This window comes from Scyliorhinus canicula, chromosome 7 (genome assembly GCF_902713615.1).
Source record: "Scyliorhinus canicula chromosome 7, sScyCan1.1, whole genome shotgun sequence".
Taxonomy (NCBI): Eukaryota; Metazoa; Chordata; class Chondrichthyes; order Carcharhiniformes; family Scyliorhinidae; genus Scyliorhinus; species Scyliorhinus canicula.
In genome coordinates this window covers 25,367,157-25,390,223 of record NC_052152.1, presented here as the reverse complement: position 1 = coordinate 25,390,223, position 23,067 = coordinate 25,367,157, and the positions used below count along the sequence as shown (strand labels likewise).

At 44.0% G+C, this 23,067-nt stretch overlaps 1 protein-coding gene across 3 annotated transcripts in view; it reads right to left on the bottom strand.

Annotated features, from left to right (window-relative positions):
* The window catches only part of itsn1 (intersectin 1 (SH3 domain protein)), a 204,789-nt gene that overhangs the window by 101,929 nt on the left and 79,793 nt on the right, over positions 1–23,067 (bottom strand). For all 3 annotated transcript variants that reach the window (XM_038801596.1, XM_038801593.1, XM_038801594.1), the window contains exons 10-16: positions 22,823–22,960; positions 21,501–21,640; positions 20,024–20,286; positions 18,772–18,921; positions 18,532–18,672; positions 18,294–18,381; positions 8,497–8,636 (exon numbers count right to left, since the gene is read on the bottom strand). In XM_038801596.1, the coding sequence (XP_038657524.1) occupies positions 8,497–8,636; positions 18,294–18,381; positions 18,532–18,672; positions 18,772–18,921; positions 20,024–20,286; positions 21,501–21,640; positions 22,823–22,960 (1,060 nt within the window). The remainder of the gene's footprint in view (positions 1–8,496; positions 8,637–18,293; positions 18,382–18,531; positions 18,673–18,771; positions 18,922–20,023; positions 20,287–21,500; positions 21,641–22,822; positions 22,961–23,067) is intronic.

The following is a 23,067-nucleotide window of genomic DNA, read 5'->3' as shown; positions in this document are numbered from 1 at the left end:
TGCTAACCACTGCGCCACCATGCTGCCCAGCTGAGCACAAATTATGAACATTGATAAATGAATTAAAAGGCCATGATCGAAATTCTGTACACACTTCAATGCTAACATTTAAAACTAAATACTACTTGAACTGTGCATTTCTAAATCGAAAATTCAGGTTTATCCACAGACCTGAATTAAATCTTTTAAGTACTGCACGGAAGAGTAAGCTGATATGGCACCATGAGATCAACAATAACCAACACTGAAAAGATTGAAACACCAATGCTGGTTACTCAATTACATTGTTGCTAACTAGAATAAATTTTGTTTCCATTTTTGTCCTCATCTCCCAACGTCATTGTCTCATGCAGAAGCCTAGACAATGGTTATTTATTCAGCAGGCTACACAACCTTGAGGGCAAAGTCAGGCTGAGGTTTGTCTATGTCTCCAGCAGAGGTCGCTGGATAGTATTCAAGAGTAGGAATCATGGGTGATTTTCTCACTCCACTAAGAGTAATTTAATGGCCCAAATGAGATCAGAAAGCTGAACACTGACAAGGAATTGAAGCTGGGACCTTAATAATGCTACAGCTTACTGCTGTCAGAGGAGCTGCCAGAAGTTAAATTTACAAATAGAATGCGCACAAAGTACAAATGTGAGCACAGAAAAGTTATATTTTGGCAGCGTCACAAGGAAGCTTACATTAAACATTGCAATGAAGTTACTGTGAAAACCCCTAGTCGCCACATTCCAGCACCTGCTTGGGTACACAGAGGGAGAATTTAGAATGTCCAATTCACTCTACAGCACGTCTTTCAGGACTTAGTGGGGGGAAAACCCACGCAGACAGGAGGAAAATGTGCAGACTCCGCACAGCGAGTGACCCAAGCCGGAATCGAACATGGGATCCTGGTGCTGTGAAGCATCAGTGCTAACCACTGTGCTAACGTGTCTCCCAAACTGAAAAACTAGGAAATGTGGGCAACGGTGCTAATTGCGGTACCAGCAGCTTATGCTGCTTTTAATCCTGAGCTTCAACAGTCAAGGTATATAATTGAAGACTGCCAATCAAATGCAGGAGATTGCTTACCTGAAGTACAAGGTAAGGCAGGTGAAGACTAAAAGTAGCAGGGAGTTTCTGGTATTTTCTGTCACTATGATTCAACTGTTTTAGGCTCTGCATTAACAATCTAACTTTCTTTTTTTTGTAGTACGTTCATTTTGTGATTTTACTTGTCTCTAAATTCAATTTCATTGGCTGTCATTCTTCAAATCTGTATAGGCTGTGGGAGAAAAAGACGAAAATCCAAATTGCAAATGTTGCATAGGAGCCCACCCCTCCAGCTATCTCACAGTGCTCAGTGTGAAATTAAGCCAGAAACACCAGAAAGCACAAGAGCCTGTCAGCAGGGTGATGTGTCTTTGGACTAGGGAAATGGAAAATAATTAAATCTATATGCACACATTTGTTAACAAAGGGGCAATCCATGTCTGTGCTTTCTTTGTTGTTAGCTGTAGCTCAATGGTAGCACTCTTGTCTCTGATTCAAGTGGCCATCAACTTGAGCCCCATTCCAAAGACTGGAGGATAACTGACTCTTAAGTGCAGTACTGAGAGAATGATACATCATCAGTGTTAACATTTTTTTGGAAAGGACATGAATCTGATGCCCCACTGGAAAGCCGACATAAAACAGCCCGTGGCATTGTTCAAAGATGGTTTTGTGCTGCTTTACATTATCACCAGAGATTATCTTGTCATTTAACTCATTACTGTTTGGGGCCTTACTGTGTTCATATTGGTTGCTGCATTTTCCTACGTAACATTTATGAATACACTTCAAAAGATCTGTGGCTGGGAAACACTTGGAATGCTGAGGTCATGAATGGGACTATAAAAACTAGGTTTCTCTTTCCCCCCCCTTCCACTTCTGTCTAAGCTTACACACAAATGATCATAGATGGCAAGAAAATCAGATGGCAGGAGGTGCTTGTGGAGTTATACATATCTGAGCACGGCTCAATGCATTCAGAAATGGAGGGGGAATTTGTTGCACAGATGTATAAATTATTACGTTTGAATGACTTAAAAAAGCAACTGATCAAATAATGGTACCGTGTTAAGGTACGGTCTTGAAATCGGCATTGTTAATACTTCGTACAGCCGAAAAGATTTAGGACACCTTAAATGGACTTTCCTGCAAGACAGTATCGAACCAAGTTTGATAACTTCCAGGGATTTCTGCACAACCCTAATTGAGTTCCAAATAAATAAAAATATAAAGACGTTACAAGCCATCAGATGAGATTAATGTGCATTTCTAGATATTCTGAAAACCTCTCACTACCCTCAATCCATATACATAGTATTTACAATCAGATATCTGAAAATAATATTGCTGAAATTCTTAACCTTTGGCTCCATTTTAAAAGTGATGTTTCTGGTAGGAAATTGCAGCCTTGTTTGTACCTAGCAGATGACTCATGTAGGAGATATTTTACACTTCCATTTAGAAATGCATTTCAACAGCTGTGCAGAAGCACATTTAGGGAAGAAACCTTTAAAAAGAAGTCTAAGTGGTTCACGCAGCACAGGAGGAAGCCCAGGCACTGCAGCAAAACATCGTCCACAGCCACAGACTGGAAGAAAGAAATGCTCAGATTTAACAAAAAAAAAACAAAGCATCTGAAGCAAGACAGACTCCAACAAGGCAAAATAATAACTACACAGCAGACTTTTAATTCAGAGTAAATTAGCACTATCAACAGCATTAAATTCTATAATAGCTGGTTACTCGAAAAGTGGTACAATTACATATTTTTCAAACACATGGCACAAACACGCTTTACATTTTAAATCAGTCAGCTAGGTGTCAAAGTACCCTTATCACTGATATCACCATTTTGTAGCTGTTAGCTGTGAACACACTTGAATTTATCACCCAACAACCTTTGACAAAATGGTTTTGACAACTAATTTTAGTGACCAAATCCTAACTAGTGGTTCATTCTCAATATTAAAATTAATCTGTTTGTCTTGCATGCAATACAAGGTTGCAAGTTAAATCCAGGGAACGTTTTTTCATTAAATATGTTAAAAGATGGGAGAGGGACGGAGCTGGAGGGACTTCCATTCAAACTAGCCCAAAACAAATTCCACTATCTGGAAATGCAGATAGCCCTGGACTGGATACGGATCCACAAGCAGAATCTGGCCAGCCTGGCGGAGGAAGTTAAAAAGGACCAACAGAGATCTTCATCCCCTAAGGCCTCCTTCCACGGCAGAGATAAAATAATAATGCTGTTTGTGTGTGTAGGTGGGGGTGTGTGTGCACGCGCAAGGGGAGGGGGGGGGGGGGGGGGGGGGGGGGGGGGGGGGGGCGGGGAAGAATCCAAGAATCCCCAAATCAACATTGCAGAGAAGAAAAGTCACAGGCGGCCTGGCACTACCAAATCTACAATACTACCACTGGGCAGGTACGGCAGAGAGAGAGGGAGAGAGCGGGAGCAGAGAGAGAGAGCGAGCAGAGAGAGAGAGAGGGCGAGCAGAGAGAGAGAGAGAGATAGAGAGTGAGCAGAGAGAGAGAGAGAGAGAGAGGGCGAGCAGAGAGAGACAGTGAGCAGAGAGAGAGAGAGAGAGAGAGAGAGAGAGAGAGCGAGCGCGAGCAGAGAGAGAGAGAGAGAGAGAGAGAGAGGGGCGAGCAGAGAGAGAGATAGAGAGAGAGTGAGCAAAGAGAGAGAGTGAGCAGAGAGAGAGGGTGAGCAGAGAGAGAGAGTGAGCAGAGAGAGAGAGAGTGAGCAAGAGCGAGAGAGAGAGAGAGAGAGAGAGAGGGCGAGCAGAGAGAGAGATAGAGAGTGAGCAGAGAGAGAGAGAGAGAGAGAGTGAGCAAAGAGAGAGAGTGAGCAGAGAGAGAGGGTGAGCAGAGAGAGAGAGTGAGCAGAGAGAGAGAGAGTGAGCAAGAGCGAGAGAGAGAGAGAGAGAGAGAGAGAGAGAGAGAGAGCGAGCGAGCAGAGAGCGAGCAGAGAGCGAGCAGAGAGCGAGCAGAGAGCGAGCAGAGAGCGAGCAGAGAGCGAGCAGAGAGCGAGCAGAGAGCGAGCAGAGAGCGAGCAGAGAGCGAGAGAAAGAGAGCGAGGAGAGAGAGAGAGAGAGAGAGAGAGAGAGAGAGAGCGAGCGAGCAGAGAGAGAGAGCGAGCAGAGAGAGAGAGCGAGCAGAGAGAGAGAGCGAGCGAGCAGAGAGAGAGAGCGAGCAGAGAGAGAGCGCGAGCGAGCAGAGAGAGAGAGCGAGCAGAGAGAGAGAGCGAGCGAGCAGAGAGAGAGCAGAGGGAGAGAGAGCGAGCGAGCAGAGGGAGAGAGAGCGAGCAGAGAGAGAGCGAGCAGAGAGAGAGAGCGAGCAGTGAGAGAGAGCGAGCAGAGAGAGAGAGCGAGCGGAGAGAGAGAGCGAGCGGAGAGAGAGAGCGAGCGGAGAGAGAGAGCGAGCGGAGAGAGAGAGCGAGCAGAGAGAGAGAGCGAGCAGAGAGAGAGAGCGAGCAGAGAGAGAGAGAGAGAGAGAGAGAGAGAGCGCGAGCAGAGAGAGAGCGTGAGCAGAGAGAGAGAGCGAGCAGAGAGAGAGAGCGAGCAGAGAGAGAGAGCGAGCAGAGAGAGAGAGAGCGAGCAGAGAGAGAGAGCGAGCAGAGAGAGAGAGAGAGAGAGAGAGCGCGAGCAGAGAGAGAGAGAGAGAGAGAGCAGAGAGCAGAGAGCAGAGAGAGAAAGGGGATGGATATGTAAACCCATCACAGAATGGGTGCAGGTGGAGGAGACTTCCTGCAAGGGAACGACCCTCCAGGCACTCGCCATGGCAGCACTCCCATCCCCCAACAAAATACACATCCTACCCAGTGGTAGAAGCCACACTAAAGTCATGGAAGAAGATGAGGCAACATTTCAGTCTGATCGGATGACCCCCATTTGCGAAAACCACAAATTCCCACCAGCCATGCTTGACACCACTTTCAATAAATGGAGACAGGGTGGGGAAGGGGAAACCCTGACAGTCAGTGATTTTTACACAGGAGACAGATTAGCGACACTGAGCGAACTGATGGAAGACCTGGAACTACCAAGAGGACAGGAATTTAGGCACCTGCAGGTAAAGCAATTTCTCCACAAGTACACAATAGGATACACCAGGGCCCCGAGAACCAAATTATTAGAGGACCTGCTAAACATGGACAGTAAGGAAGGGGGGTGGAAAACTGGGACAATCTATGCACAGCTACTGGACAGGGAGAGACTGCCACTGGACAAAGCCAGACGAAAATTGGGGGACAAACTGGGGACCGAAGTGGGCTGGGCACTCTGGTGCACAGCACTGAGCAGAGCCAACTTCACCTCCTGTGCAAGGCTCAGCCTCATGCCATTTAAAGTGGTGCACAGAGTGGACCTAATCGGAACCCGAATGAACAGGTTCTTCGCGGATGTGGAAGATAAAGGTCAACGGTGCAAGGGAGGCCTGGTCAACCACACCCACGTGTACTGGCTTGCCCAGACTTGTAGTAAATAATGTCAAAGATTGTGGGGATGGGGGTGGAGCCGTGCCCGAAAGTGGCAATTTTTGGGGTATCAGAACAGCCAGAGCTACACATGGGGAAGAGGTCTGTGCTTCTCTAATCGCACGCTGGATAATCCTGCTCGGCTGACCATCAGCAGCACCACCCACAGCTGCAGACTGGCTGGCAGACCTGGCGGAATCCCTCCATCTGGACAAAATCAAGTACACAATCAGAGGGTCGGAAGACGGCTTCCTCAAAGCATTGGGGCAACTTGTCGGCCTGTTCCAGGCCAACAGCGATGAGGGAAAGACGGAAATAGGGAGAGACGGGTGAGAGCAAACAAAAAGACACTAAGAGGTACAAAAAGGGAAGGGGGGGGGGGGGGGGTGAGGAAAGTAGGAAACTTAAGGGAACCACAGGAAGAAGCCTGGAGGAGGGAAGAGGTCCTGATCCCCAAACCCACAAGTCTGGCAACAAAAACCACAGCAGGGCAGGGGGGGGGAAATCAGGAACTTAGTGATAGAACATCCAGAGCGAAAGAGGGGGGATACCAAGGAAGGGACGGGGGGGGGGGGGGGGGGGGGGGGAGGAGGTGGGAGGGAAGAGGAGAGAAGATACATCAAGAAAGATTGTAAGTACACAAGAACTGTATAAACTGCAAATATCGGACGCAAAAGTTTCACTATGTAAAATTGAAAATGCCAATAAAAATACTTTTTTAAAAAAATACCAAAAAGGAAATTACCACTCAAAATGCAACCCAGATGTTGATGGACCAATGTATATTTCTAATTTTGAACTATGATACTGTTGCACTGTTCTAACTTGCCTTTCAGCCCAAAGAACTGTAAATCAGTGGATTGTGTAGTAGAGTTCAACAAATCGATGATTTATAATCCCTTTTTTAAAAATCCATTCATGGAATGTGCCTATCATCATGTCAACATTTTTTGCCCATCCCCAATTGCCCCCGAGAAGGTGGTGTTGACCTCTGCAGCCCATCTGGTGTAGGTACACCCAGTGCTCTGAGAGAGGGAGTCTCCAGGATTTTAACCCAGCAACTGTTGAGGGAACTGTGCAGCAACGGTATGTGATTGGGCTGCAGTAAACACTTCAGAAAAATTAGGTACAGAAACAGCTTTCAGCTTATTTGCAACAGTTCTTCCATGTCTGCTGCAAGCACAGAACAGGCCCTTCGGCCCTCGATGTTGTGCCGAGCATTGTCCGAAACCAATATCAAGCTATCCCACTCCGTCATTCTGGTGTGCTCCATGTGCCTATCCAATAACCGCTTGAAAGTTCCTAAAGTGTCCGACTCCACTATCACAGCAGGCAGTTCATTCCATAGCCTAACCACTCTCGGAGTAAAGGACCTACCTCGGACATCCCTCCAATATCTCCCACCATGAACCTTATAATTATGCCCCCTTGTAACAGCTATAGCCACCCGAGGAAATAGTCTCTGAACGTCCACTCTATCTATCCCCCTCATCATCTTATTAACCTCTATTAAGTCGCCTCTCATCCTCCTTCGCTCCAAAGAGAAAAGCCCTAGCTCCCTCAACCTTTCCTCATAAGACCTATCCTGCAAACCAGGCAGCATCCTAGTAAATCTCCTTTGCACCCTTTCCAATCCTTCCAATGTCTGCTACAGCAAATGCTCGGAGTTCCACACCCGCCACCATATTGGGTAATTCTGCACTTGCAATCCTTTTGCACCATATGCTCCCTTCTCCAAGTGTTCCGGGTTAGGTTTAAGAGTAAATCTAATTGCTAACATTCTCTCCATAACCAGTTTATTGAAATAGCTACATGGCACTTAAATACTACAAATAGTGGAATAGCGACACAAGTACTCTTGAATCAGTGATTGCTCCCAGCTCCTCCAATAGCTCAGTAAGGTTACGCAAGTTGCTGAGTTAAATCAGATGAAGCAGAACTATGTTAAAGTACACATCTTTAAAAATGATCAGGTTCAGCCACACACAACTTTGAGACCACATCATTTATCTGCATGTTACTCAGCATGTAATATCGCCATCAGTGCACAAATCTATACTTTGTAACAAGACTGGCAATAGATGGAAATTGTGTAAATTTACTGTCAGTAAATCACATTCACAGTAGTTTACCCAACGCGAAAGGTAAAAACGATGCTATCATTTTGCAATATTTCAGCAACTGCGATTTAACAATCTAATTGGCCAAAAAGGGATCCAATTTTACTTATGACTTCATTAGAGAATTTACAGTGCAGGAGGAGGCCATTCAGCCCATCAAGTCTGCACTGGCCCTTGGAAAGAGCACCTTACTTAAGGAGTAAGCGGATTTAATTTGAATTCAGATCATTACTTCAATATATCGGATAAGGAAGACCGCACAAGGCCATCAGGAGAAAGTAGGGGATTAACACCAGGTTAATTGCTCTTTCGGAGAGCCAGCACAGCACAATAGACTGAATGGCCTCCTTCTGTGCTGTAACCATTCTATCGCATTCTTCTTCCATCAGGAAGTGATAATTCACAACAGATCTATAGGAACTAAAAATGATTGAAACAAGGAAAAGAAATACAAAACAGGAATAATGGCTGTAAGAGTCATGGTGAATCTGCTGAAAAGAAATGGAACTGTCAGAATGAATGGCGAACGTGAGAGACTGGGAGCTGCATGTAATCAAAAAACACTCTTCAGGAGACAAATTCAAACTGTAAGAAGTTAATACTTCGTACATTTTAGTCCCTGGCACATTGCTCTGACTCACCTTTTATAATCAAGTGTAATTTACCAATTCTTAATTGAACTGCGTGAAGAATCACCAAAAGGAAGAGATATTGGTGCTGAACATGACCAAAGCATGGAATCCAGGGAAAGAGCATGGAATTTATTTGACAGTCATCCCCCAAACTGCGCTTGTTCAAGGAGCGCGTGCAGTGGCCAGCTTTTTAAGATGGGCATGAAGAAAATAAATAAAAGCTCAGTTTTACCTTCAACTGATTATTGAAGACATCTATCTCCTGGAGTTTAGCCCTTGTCTCTTTCTCAACTTCATCTAGTTGGTCACGAAGGTGTTGCCTCGTCAACTCTTTGTTTTCCAAAGACTTTTTAACAGTAAGAATAGTGTCTCCTGTTAATTAAAAAAAATAAATAAAGTTGACCCCTTGATGAGAGGAAATACTTCTTTGAAATTCATTAAAGTGGTCCAAAGACTCGAGTGCAAAAGTGATTACTCATCTGACAAGATCCAACCAGTAATATTTCTTAAAATGTAATGTATCACAAAAAAGTACAAAATCAATTACAAACTTGATAGAAACAGGATAGGGGGGTTAGAATTCTTGCTCTCCATCCCATCAGGAGCCGCCTTTGGGTGATCAACGAGGCGAAGATTTCAACATTTACCTCGGCACCCATTTCCAACCCAAGCAGGTCCGACACCCCGAATATGGCCACCCGGGGGCCCGGGTCCAGTTTCACGTGCACCACTTTAGAAATTACCCTAAAAACCTCATTTCAGTAATCCTCCAGCTTTGGACAAGACCAAAGCATATGAACGCGAGCAGCACCCCCCACAACATTCACACATACTCTACTCCTTCAAAGAATCAGCTCATCCTCGCCCTCGTGAGGTGTGCTCTATATACCACCTTCAGCTGTATCAGCCCCAACCTCGCAGACGAGGTGGAGGCATTTACTCTCCGGAGCGCCTCACACCAGAACCCCTCCTCTATAAGCTCTCCCAACTCTTCCTCCCACTTTGCTTTGATCCCTTCCAGTGGCGCCTTTTCCTCTTTCAAAAAGCTCTGTAAACCACTGACATTACCCCCTTCTCCAGTCCCCCTGTTGTCAGCACCTCCTCCAGCAATGTGGAGGCCGGCTCCACCAGGAAGCACTGTATCTCCTATCTGGCAAAATCTCAAACCTGCATGTATCTAAACATTTCCCCCTGCTCAAGTCCATACGTCGCTTCCAGCTCCTTCAATCCTGCAAACCGGCCCCGAAGAAACAAATCTTTCAGTGTCTTAATCCCCTTCTCCTCCCATTTCCGAAAATTTCCATCCCATTTCCCTGGCTCAAATCTATGGTCCCCCGAATCAGCATTTCCCTTGACCCTGCCCCCAACCCGAAGTGTTGGCGAAACTGCCTCCAAATTCTCAATGAAGCTATTATTACCGGACTCCCTGAGTATTTCCCCAGGGCCATCGTGAGCGGCGCTGTTGCTAGTGCTTTCAATCCCGAACCCCTGCACAAACTCTCCTCAATTCTGACCCACTGGCAATCAACCCCTCTGACTCAGCTCCGCACCTTCTCCACATTCGCCGCCCAGTAGTACTACATCAGGTTCGGAAGACCCAAACCCCCTGCCTGCCTGCCCTGCTGTAGCAGCACCTTTCTAACTCTGGCCACCTTCCCTCCCAATATGAACGAGGTAATCATTCCTTCAATCTCTGAAAAATGCCTTTGGCAGGAAAATCGACAGGCACTGGAAAACAAACAGAAATCACGGCAACACGTTCATTTTAACCGCCTGTGCCCGACTCCCCAGTGACAGAAGGAGACCATCGCAATTAAGTAAAGTTAACTATGAAGACATGAGGGAGGAGCTGGCCAGAGTTCATTGGAAGGGGAGCATAGCACGGATGACAATGGAATAGCAACAACAGGGATTTTGGGGGGTTATTCAGAAGGCACAACAGAAATTCATCCCAAGAAGGAGGAAAATGCTAAGGGGAGGACAAGACAACCATAGCGGATGAGAAGTCAGGGACAGCAGAAAGCAAAGGAAGAAGCATACAAGGTGGCGAGATTAGTGGGAAGGAGAATTGCGAAGCCTTTAAAAACAATCAGAGGACAACTAAAAAAGTAATATAGGGTAAGAAGATGAAATAGAAGTGTAAGTCAGCTAGTAATATAAAAGAAGATTGCAAGAGATTTTTCCCAATATATAAAAGGTAAGATAGAGGCAAGAATGGATTTTGGCCCAAAGGAAAATTAGGCTGGATGAGTAGTAATAGGGAACAAAGAAATGGCAGAGGAACTGAACATAGAACATACAGTGCAGAACATACAGACTAACATTCGGCCCATCGAGTCTGCACCGACCACTTAAGCCCTCACTTCAACCCTCTCCCTTTAACCCAATAACCCCTCCTAACCTTTTTTTTTTTGACAACAAGGGGCAATTTTGCATGGCCAATCCACCTAACCTGCACATCTACGGACTGTGCGAGGAAACCGGAGCACCTGGAGGAAACCCACGCAAACACGGGGAGAATGTGCAGACTCGGCACAGACAGTGACCTAAGTGGGAATCGAACCTGGGACCCTGGCGCTGTGAAGCCATAGTGCTAACCACTATGCTACCATGCCACCCAACTGAATAGGTACTTTGTATCAGTCTTCACAGTGGAAGGCACCAGTGGCGTACCAGAGTCAGGGGTAGAGGTGGCCATCACTAAGGAGATTAAGAGGAACTGAAAAGGTCTGAATGTGGATAACTAGAAATAGAAAGAAATCGCTTATTGTCACGAGTAGGCTTCAATGAAGTTACTGTGAAAAGCCCCTACTCGCCACATTCCGGCGCCTGTCCGGGGAGGCTGGTACGGGAATCAAACCGTGCTGCTGGCCTGCTTGGTCTGCTTTAAAAGCCAGCGATTTAGCCTTGTGAGCTAAACCAGCCCCTGACTAACCTGCACCCCCATCTCTGAAGGAGATAGAGGAGGAGATTGTGTCGGCATTGGTGGCGATCTGTCAGGAATCATTGGAGTCAGGGAGGGTCCCAAAGGATTGGAAAATGGCTAATGTAACACCACTGTTTTGAGGGAGGGGGGGGAGGGAAGAAAGAGGAGAGGGAGGCAGAAGACAGAAAATTATTGGCCGGTTAGCTTGACTTTGGTTGTTGGTAAGATTTTAGAGTCTACTAAGAATCATTAAGGGTGAGATTGTGGAGTACTTAGAAATGCATGGTAAAATAGGACTGAGTCAGCATGGATTCGTCAAGGGGAGGTCATGCCTGACAAAAATAGATTAGAATTCTTTGAGAAGGTAACGAGGAAGCTAGACAAATGGAGAACCAGTGGACGTGCTCTCTTTGGATTTCTAGAAGGCCTCTGACAAGGTGCCTATATAGGAGGTTGCTAAATACGATAAGAGCGCATGGTGCCAGGGGCAAGCTCCTGGAATGGATACAGGATTGGCTGACTGGCAGAAGGCAGAGACTGGGGTAAAGAGAGTCTTTTTCAGAATGGCGGCCAGTGATTCATGGTGTTCTACAGGGGTCAGTGTTGGGATCGCAGCTATTCACGATATATATTAACGATCTGGAAGCATGAGCTGAGGGCATTGTTGCTAAGTTTACAGATGATACAAAGATATGTAGATGGCCGGGTTGTGTTGAGGAAGCAGGAAGGCTGCAGAAGGACTTGGACAGGCTAGGAGAGTGGGCAAAGAAGTGGCAGATGGAATACATTGTGAAAAGTGTGAGATTATGCACTTTGGTAGGAAAAATAGAGGCACAGACTATTATCTAAATGGGGAAATGCTTCAGGAATCAGAAGCACAAAAGGACTCAAGAGTCCTAGTTCAGGATTCTCTTTAAGGTTGACATGCAGGTTCAATTGGCAGTGAGGAAGGCAAATGCAATACAAAGAACAATGCAGCACAGGGACAGAATTCGGCCCTCCAAGCCTGTACCGGTCATGATAAAACCCTCAACATTTCCTTGTGCCGTATCCCTCTATACCCATCCGATTCATGCATTTGTTGAGATGCCTTTTGAACACTGTTAATGTATCTGCTTCCACAACCTCCCCTGGCAACGCATTCCAGGCAGTCACCACCCTGTGTAAAAAACCTGCCTCGCACGTGTTCTCTAAAATTTGTCCCATGGGCCTTAAACCTATGCCCCCTAGTGAATGCTCTCTCCACTCTGGGAAAAGAGTGCCTGCCCATCCACTCTATCCACGTCCCTCATAATCTTGTAGACCTCTACCAGGTCACCCCTCAACCTCTGTCGTTCTAATGAAAACAGTCAGAGTCTATTCAGCCTCTCCACATAGCTAACACCCGCCAGACCAGGTAACATCTTGGTAAACATCCTCTGCAAAGGCTCCACATCCTTCTGGTAGTATGGGGACCAGATTGTGCACAATATTCCAAGTACGGCCTTATCAAGATTCTATACAACTGTAGCATGACATGCCAGTTTTTATACTCTATGCCCTGTCCAATGAAGGCAAGGATTCTGTATGCTTTCTTGACTACCTTGTCCACTTGTGTTGCCACTTTCAAAGATTGTGAACCTGCACGTCTAGATCTCTCGTTCTATATTCCTAAAGAGCTTTGACAGATCAGAGCAACTAATCTAGCCCCACCTTATCCCCATAGCCTGCAATTTTTATTTTTTGATAACTATCCAATTCTCTTGGTTGAATCTGCCTCCACCCTGGTTTCAAGCATTGCATTCCAGATCCTTATTACTCACGATGTAGAAAGGATTCTCATGTTGCTGTATCTTCTTTTGGCATTCACCTTTACCTTAAATTGGTGTCCTGAGGTGCTCAACCTTTCCAGCAAAGGGAACTGTTTCTCCACATCAACACTGTCCAGACCTCCTACCATTCTCAATAATTCGACCAACTCTATGCTTTTAATCTTCTCTAAGAACAGTTCCAATTTCCTTGATTCATCCACAAATTATCACCCCGGAACCATTCTCAGGAATTTTTTCTATACCGTCTTCGATGTCTACTCATTCTTCCCAAAGCATGGTTTCTCAAATTGGATTCAATACTTCATTGGAGGCCCAACTAGAATTTTATGTAGATTTATCATAGCTTCCTTGCTTTTCTACTTCATGCCACTATAAGCTGTATTCACCGCTTTCTCAACCTGTCCTGACATTTTCAATGATATGCCCACATATACCCCCCCAAACTCCTACAGCTCCTTCATCCCCCTTGTATTGTACCCTTTATCTTATGTTGCTTCTCCTTGTTCCTCTTACCAAAATTAATTACTTTTCTGCATTAAATTTAATCTGCCACTTGAAAGGGGAATTGAATAATTGTTTGGAGAAAAAAAACTGCAGGGCTATGGAGAAAACAGCAAGATAGTGCGACTAACTGAATTGTTCTCCAATAAAGGTAGCATGGATTCAATGGTCTGAATGGTCTTCTTCTGCGGCGCACTACCCAACATTTGTATAACTAATTTGAAATAGCCAAGAGAGAAATCCATTAACCCAAGCTGGGGTCAACTCAATGAGCTGTCAGGTGGCTTGTGAAAACCCAATAGTACAAATATCAAATGACTGCAGCCATCAAATGAATTTGAGCAGATGGCCGTTTATCAATAATGAATGAAGGCAACCTTTAACAATGCATCAAGATGCTAGTCATCAAATACAATTACCCAAGTCAATTGATATCTGACAGATACTATTGTCTTTAGTCTTTTCAAATAACAGTTAGGAAGAATACTGTAGGTAGTTCACCCGGAACAAAACAAATATATTTTCTTCCAGAAATACTCATGTGATCCTAATTTGAAAAATAATGAAAATGAAAATCGCTTATAGTCACGAGTAGGCTTCAATGAAGTTACTGTGAAAAGCCCCTAGTCGCCACATTCCGGCGCCTGTCCGGGGAGGCTGGTACGGGAATTTAACCCCCTTCATACTGATTCGAAGTACAGTTAAAAAAAATCTATTTGATGTGAGCAATAATGGAAAAACAAAATAATGGGATGTTGGATCTTTTGCACAGCAGTAGTGGACAAGTGGACATGAATAGCATTTTAACAGCTCTGTCAATAATGTTTCCAGTAATGTTACATTCTTCTACCTCAACATTTTGGAAAAACAGCTAAACTCAATTACCTTCTAAATCACAAAAAAATCTGTGGTGGTGTGCTGTGTAAACAAAGTGGAATTTGCGGATTTATAAAGTGGTGGGCAATGCATGGGATTGCAGCAGTTTGTAGGTGTTAACATTCCTGTAGACATTTCAAGTGTCTACAAGTGGGGCTGATTTAGCTCACTGGGCTAAATCGCTGGCTTTTAAAGCAGACCAACAGCACGGTTCGATTCCCGTACCAGCGCCCGAATGTGGCGACTAGGCTTTTCACAGTAACTTCATTGAAGCCTACTCTTGACAATAAGCGATTTTCATTTCATTTTTTTTTCAAGTATTCCATGATTTATAATTTACTTCATTTTTGTCAACATGAAAGCGGTTAAATTGGAAGGTAGATGAATTGCAAATGTTATAACGTTAGATTAATCAGGGTGGTACGGTTGTGCAGTGGTTAGCACTGCTGCCTCAAGGTGCCGAGGACCCGGGTTCGATCCCGGCCATGGGTCACTGTCCATGTGGAGTTTGCACATTCTCCCCATGTCCACGTGGGTCTCACCCCCACAACCCAAAGATGTATAGGGTAAGTGGACTGGCCACGCTAAATTGCCCCTCAATTGGAAAAAAAATTGAGTACTTTAAATTTATTAAAGATTAATCAGGACGGTTTATGTACATAAAGAAGCATCTTTGAATTTGTAATGTAAAACATCTGATCATTGAAACTCTGCATACACATGTGCAACATACTTGCATTTGTGTGACCAAGTTTATGGTACTTCAAACAAGGTTCAAATACCACCATTTTAAGTTGACAAGTTGAATTCAATGAATCGAATAATTTGTTGCTTGATAAATATCAATGAAATCTGGATTGTCATTTTGGAAAAAAAAATATTCACTAATACGCCTCAGAGAATGGAGATTGGCATCGATACCCAGTCATTTCAGTCCACTATGTGGTTGACATTTAATAATTGACAATATATTGGGTAACAAATGCTGTTCAAATGCTGCCCAGATCCATTACTGCGATGTGTAAAGAAATCTGACATTTCAGAGTAATTGATTAAGCTGATAGTATTAAACATTTCAGTTCTGATGACAGATCATGGGCGGTCACCGGTCTCCGATGGTGAAATCACGGTCGGAAATTGGCCGCAGAATCCCCGTTTGCGCCGATACCGGGGCGGCGCCGCTTTTGCGATGCTCCGCCCCCTCGAAAACTGAGTACGCTGCACGCTGTCGGGACGGCCTCAGGACGTCACCTGAAGCCCTCCCCCGATGGGCCGAGTTCCCGATGGCGTGGAACACATCTTTTTTTTGTGTGAACCTGGAGTGATGGCTGCGGACGGAGTCCAGTGCCGCCACAGTCGGAAGGGGGGGGTTCCGCGTGTGTGTGTGGGGGGGGGGGTTTTGGCAGGGGCTGAGAGCACAAGTGGAGGGTGGTCCGGGTAGGGGGGGGGGGGGGTTTACTGGGGGACAGTATGTGGCAGGCCGTGTCAGCACGTGGGCCCGGCGCCATGTTGCATGGCGTGGCCTTATCCGCAGGTAAAGCTGGGAGTTTTACGCTGCGTGGTTGCTCGCCCCCACCAGACAGAGGATCGATGCAGCTTTTGCATCATTTTTTCTGGCGTAAAACACCATTGTTCCCATGCCGGCGTCAGTGCTTAGTCTTCAAATCGGAGAACCCAGCCCCATGAACCTGAAACATCAAATCTATTTCTCTCTTCAAAAATACTACCCAACTTTCTGAGTACAAGGGCAGCACGGTGGCCTAGTGGTTAGCACAACCGCCTCACGGCGCTGAGGTCCCAGGTTCGAATCCCGGCCCTGGGTCACTGTCTGTGTGGAGTTTGCACATTCTCCCCGTGTCTGCGTGGGTTTCGCCCCCACAACCCAAAAATGTGCAGAGTAGGTGGATTGGCCACACTAAATTGCCCCTTAATTGGAAAAAATAATTGGGTAATCTAAAAAAAAACTTTCTGAGTACAACCGTATCCTGTTTTAATTTCAGATTCTGGCATCCCCAATATTTGGTTTTTGACTTTAGTGGACTGCTGGTTTCAGGTCACTGATGTCAAGTGGTGGTGGTTGCTGGAGCAGTGGGTGACGGTGGAGAATTATTAAAAAGCATCAACATCAAGAGCAACAAAAAATATATACAGAATGCAAAACCCAGTGGTCAAATGGTGAAATGAAAATTGTTCAGAGAAAGTGCAGTTTCCCAGTTTGAACACGACTGAAAATGAAGTATTTTCTGCGCTGCCATACAGTAAGCTCGCGTTTTAAATTGTGGTTGCATTCCTGGAAATCACTCAAGTGAAACAACTTTATGTGAATCATGGGCTTCCACAGGCATCAACGTTAAAGCTGGAGTTAGATCCAGTCAGACATTTCTCATGGGAGTCGAAATACTGTACCAAACTTTAAAAAAAAATTTAGTGTACCCAATTCATTTTTTCCAATTAAGGGGCAATTTAGCGTGTTCAATCCACCTACCTTGCACATCTTTGGGTTGTGGGGGCGAAACACACGCAAACACGGGGAGAATGTGCAAACTCCACAAGGACAGTGATCCAGAGCCGGGATCGAACCTGGGACCTCGGCGCCGTGAGGCAGCAGGGCTAACCCACTGCACCACCGTGCTGCTTGACTGTACCAAACCTGAGCAGCATTGCGCATTCTTGCTGAAATATCTTGCAAAATAAAATAATTGATTAAATATAAAAGAAATCCTGCATAAATTCAAATTGGGTAACACCTACTAGCCCCAGAGATATTTTCAAACATCCAATTTCACGGAGGTTGATTGATTTTCTGGCTTTCTTTGCAACACTGCCAGCATTAACTGGCGCATGTTTAAAAGTAATTTAAAAGTCTTGCCTATAGCAGGCACTCCTGAAACTCCAAAACTTAATCAAATTTAAATCCAATTGTTTTTTGTTTGGAAAAACTCTGACTTTGAATGCAGAGTTTTTGTTTAAAGAATACGGATGTTACCCTGAATACGGTACAAACTGCTCCTTAATAATGCCAGCGATCAGGTGACAGGACCTGAACATGACAGGAAAGCAATCCACTTATGATGTGCGCTGCACTATTACAACAGATCACGATGATGTGAGGAATGTGATAGCGCAAAACGATTCTGAAGCAAAAGTTAAGATCGAGGAAAACAGACTTAAAACTAGTTTAAAAAAAATATATAAATTCAGAGTACCCAATTATTTCTTTCCAATTAAGGGGCAATTTAGTGTGGCCAATCCTTGACCTGCAAATCTTTGGGTTGTGGGGGTGAAACCCACACGAATACCGGGAGAATGTGCAAACTCCACATAGACAGTGACCCAGGGCCAGGATCGAATCCGGGTCCTCAGCCTGTAGGCAGCAGTGCTAACCACTGCGTCACCATGCCACCCTAAAGCTAAAGCAACTTTAAGAGAACTTAAAGAAGGGCAACGTAGAATCATACAATCATTACAGCGCAGAATGGCCATTTGTCCCATCGTGTCTGCACGACCCTCTGAAAGAGCATCCATCCTACATAAGGACCCCCCCCCCCCACTCCCCCCACTCTATCACCATAACTCCAACTAACCTTTTGGATACCAAGGGGCAATTGATCATGGCCAATCCACCTGACCTGCACACCTTTGGACTGTGGGAGAAACCGAAGCACCCGGAGGAAACCCACACAGACACGGGGAGAACGTGCAAACGCCACACAGACAGTGACCCAAAGATGGAATTAAACCTGGGCCCTTGGTGCTGTGAGGCAGCAGTGCTCACCACTGTGCCGCCCTTAACATAAAACCGGTTCAGACTGTATCTTGTTCAAGTTATAATATTCCATTAAATAATCAATTTTGATGGATACAAATACAGTTTTTGAAAGTTCCAACGAATACTAATTCAAAAACAATCCTTACTATGTAGACTGTTCTGTTGGACCTGCTTCAATTTATCATTGAGACACTGTTTCTCAGGAATCAGTCGACTGAGCAGCTGTTGAAATTCCTACAGGTCAGACGAGAAAAAAAAAGTTAGCACATCTAAAGCTATATTTTTGCCCTGTGGTTGGGCATCAACCCAACCTTCAGTTGGGGGATCGCATTTCCCAGAAATGTATGCTGATCACTCAAACTTTCACATCAACTAAAAACCAACCTGCAACTGTTGCTGCAGATGTGTGATTTCTGAAATTCGTAACTCTCGGGTCTGATTGGTATGTTCAATCTCGTGCCTTTGAGTGGAAAGACGAAACCGTATGTCTTGTAGCTTGCCTTCCAACTGATTCTTCTTATCATTCTAACAGAAAAAAAAAACACCTGTCAAATAAACAAAGAGTCTTTATTCCTAAATAAGGTTTCTTCACAAATGCACTCACGAGGGCTTATATGAACTCACAAGAGCTTCAAGTTCAAACTCTAAAGTCTTTTTTCTTGCTTTCAAAGCTACAATGTCTTCTTGCTCTTTGTTGCGTTGGTTCAACAGTTCCTGTCGACGATTGCGCTCCCACTCCAGTTGCCGCTGTCTTTCAAGTTCACGTTTTGCTGCCTGTAATCAAAACAATGGGAATATTGCAGATCGGTCAACGTGGCAACTAACAACAACCCTGAAATTTTCCCCAGCTAAATGTGGCACAATTGATATCAATGGGAGATGCAAAGATTAAGGGCGGAATTTACCGCTGTTTACGTCGGCGGGATATTACAGTCCCCCCGACAGCACACCCCCGCCTCGGGTTTCTCAGCGATGAGGGGTGCATTCAATGGGAAATCCCGTTGACAATGGCAGGGCGAGGGGATCCCACTGGCGGGCCTCCTCCACCGCTGAAAAACAAGTGGTGGGTTGCGCAGAAAATCCCTCCCTACACGTTTATTCCCCCTTCACAGCAAGTTGCATGTCTTCTAGTGGCACAAACATCACAGATCATTACTCCTGATTAATGACTTCAATTCAGTAGCATTTTAAGCGCTGTGTTTAGATATATAATGTGCAACTTCTAATGCAACGAAAGGAAATGACCCATTTCCCATCAGTCCCAAATGTTTTCTTTCTTCTGATCCATGCCAATGGCAACTCTTGTCCCAACTGAGGTAAATATTTCAAACTCAAAGCTAGCCCCGAAAAAAGACCCATATAATTCACACCGCGGTTTACAATTTTTACACAAAGCGAGCCCTCAGGGCAGCACTGGCAGATACATCTCACATGCAGTGCAACCTAAATATAATAAAGTGTTTGTTCGATGCAATAATAAAAATACGCGCAAAGGGTTTTTAAAAAAATATTGGCTAATCTTATGCCATTTCTTCAAGTGCAGGCTTATGAAATAAATTGTACGGCCATAAGAAAAATTACTCAATAAAATCAGCATTTATAAAAGTTGGAGCCCTACAAAAGATTATTCCACCGAATAGCCAGCTGCTCAGTTTTTCAATGAAATAATGAGGATGCTTCAAAAAGCATTGGCCAATTCTCCAGCACTGATATTTAAAAGTAGTGTGCTGCAGACATGCAAGATAGAGGCATAACTGTAATGAACTATAATCACTCAGGCAGAATTGCAATGTTTGTCAGCAATTTCATCCTTCGGACATTCAAATTTTAATTTCAAGTTTAACAAATCACCAAAATATTGCTATTCAAATTTTACCTCCCGCCTTTCTATTTCCTTTCTTCTCTCCTCCTCCCTCTGCCGCTCAAACTCGCGTTGTTTCTCCAGTTGCCTTTCCAGTTCCATCTGTCTTTTCCTTTCTAGTTCTTGCCGCTCCCGCTCTTTCCGTTCCTGCTCTGCTCGTTCCAATTGGGCAAGACGCTCCTGCTCCTTGCGCTGCTGCTCCAGAAGAACTTGCCGCCGCTTTTCAAGTTCAAGATTTCCTCGTTCAAAATTTTCACGCTTCTTATCCTCAAACGTCACTGCAAACAGGTCAAGTGGAGGAGCAGTTTAAGAACATGCACAGAAAAAACATGCCACTGCCACTCAAAATATAATTGCGGCAGTTAAAACCACAGTGGCCCCATAGTTGTCAGGTTCTCTCACTTTTGCCCATAAACATTCAGTGCTCCTCATATCCCATTTATTAAAAGTCACTCCAAGCTTTTCTATTAGATAACAAGAGTTATTTAAAATATTTTAATGCTTTTATTGCTTTGTATTGCAAAACCCACCAGTTTTTTTACAAAAGTCTTTCACCACTCAGTGTCTCGGTATTATTGGCGACTTCAAAAAAATCAGGAATCAGTCTGGGTGGGTGAGGTGGGACTTTTGTATTTGTATTTCTTCACAACAGGCAGCATAATGAATTATTATATATTCTCAAAAGTCTCAAGACCCTTCCTATAATGAGAAACCCAATAATGCGGAGTGCTTTAAACAAAGGCATTGTTAAGGTTTTATACACGTTTATCTCATTCTTTCTATACCCAATGAAACCTAGAATTCCATTAGCTTTATTTTTTTTTTTTTTTAAAAAGAGAACCGTTAGCAGCCCTGGGAATCTATATACCCTCTGATTTTTCTGCCATTGCGTAGTATTAAACATACTTAAGGCATCATTCACGTTTATCTTTTTTAAAAATAAAAAGCATCACCTCTCTGACACTGAATTCCATCTGCCATTCTTTACTGCATTCAATATCCCATTACAACTTCCTTTTTGCTCTTCTAAAAAAACTAAATACACCTCCAATTTTGATATGTACAAAATTTCTAAACTGCTCCATCTTGACCTATATCCAAAATCATCAATATGGTGGTAAATGGAAGTGGCACCTAAACGGATTCACGTGGCACATAAAACTGCCCTCAACTCCTTTTGTCTTCTTGCAAATCAATTTAACACAATCCTCACAATTAGCACATATAATAAACCCCCCCCCAAAAGGGACTTTCTGGTAACTAAGAGCAGTTCAATACGTTTACTTCTGTTGCAGCCCATCTTTTATTTCACCCACTCCAAAACCAAAATCCAAATTGAGGAAATGGGAATCTCCAGCAGGCGGTCAGCAAAGTGGCAAGAAATAAGTCTCAACGGGAATGAGATTTTGGGTGATTGACATCCACTGTCGATGGAAATGGAAGAAAGATGCAGTTCACACTGAAAATACCTAGCTTCAGTAATACCATTTACCAGGCAATTTCTTTTCAGTTTCCTCTTCCTGTGGTTCTTCAGGTACTCTTTGATCAATACTCAATGAGCTTCCAGTAGACATTCCACTACCAGACCTGGCTCTTCTACAATATTCAAATAGAACTGTTGGACTGTAACATCTAAGTGATTTCAAAATAAAGAGTTAAATACAATTCATTTTATGCAGTCGATACAAAAACACTCCAAATCACCAATAATATCTTATTAATTTAAACAATTATTTTGTTCCCTTAATTAAGCAAAACGCTTTTCTAAATATGGTGGGTTGGCTTGATAGCAAAATGCACTATGTTTCTAGTAGCGTGCATCAGTAGGACGTAATCTGGCAGAGTAATTTATCTTTTTGCTCGTCATGTCACGTGTCAGCCATGAGTCGGTTGGTAGCATTCTTTCCTGAGTCACAAAGTTACGGGTGACACTAAATTCAAGGATAACACTCCAATTCAGTACTGAGGGAGTGCCACACTGTCCAAAGAGCTGTCTTTTGGATGAGATGTTAAATCAACGCCACGTCCACCCTCTCAGGTGACCATAAAAGATTCCGTTTTGAAGAGCGGAAGCCCTTTTAGCCCTCACATAACAGCATAAAAACAGATTGTCTGGCATTTATTACATTGCTGTTTGTGGAAGCTTGCTGTGTGAAATTTAGCTTGTGCCCGCTTTTATGCCTTAAATGACCAGCATTCAGTGACACTGATTGAGGAATTAGGTTGATTTCCTATTCTGTCAAATTGGATAAGGTACAAAGACATTTTCAAACTAAGGTTATGTTTAAGATTAGAAACGATATTTAATTTTTTTTTTCTTTTTTATAAATTTAGAGTACCCAATTATTTTATATCCAATTAAAGGACAATTTAGCGTGGCCAATCCACCTAACCTGCACATCTTTGGGTTGTGGGGGTGAGACCCGCGCACACAGGGGGAGAATGTGCAACTATATTTAAGTATAGTATATACTGTATGCTCAACCAGAATAAGCACACATCTCATTTTCACTATTCAATTTGTCTTCTATGAATGTCCAAATCACTTGCATGAAATCAACCGCAACTGCATGTCCTCATTCACAAACAACTTTCCTCCGCAGCCATTAAATTAGTCAAGCAATGTTATCACAAATTCCAACTGACATATGGCCAATTATCTTTCCAAGTTTGATCAGAACCACAAACAAATCATGAGCTGGTCGACAGCCATGCAGCTTCAACAGAAAATTTTCCTTTTTATTTCAGATAAAACAACTGGATATACCACGTTACCAGAAGCTGCAGCAATTTAACAATCGAATGGCAACTCACCGGAACGTTGGTGGGATCAATTCTCGAGTGAGTACAGGAGGCAATGGCTGCCCTGACATAGCCATGTCAATTAAGTGCATAGCCAGAATGAATTCCTCTGCTGTAAGCTTTCCATCTTGATCTATGTCGGAAAGGTTCCTGTAGGGAATTAATAAGAGATTTGTTGGGAGGTGGAGAATGAAGTGAGCTTACATAAAATAAAATTTGTCAAAAACATTTTTTCATTTGAGGTAAAAAAAATACCT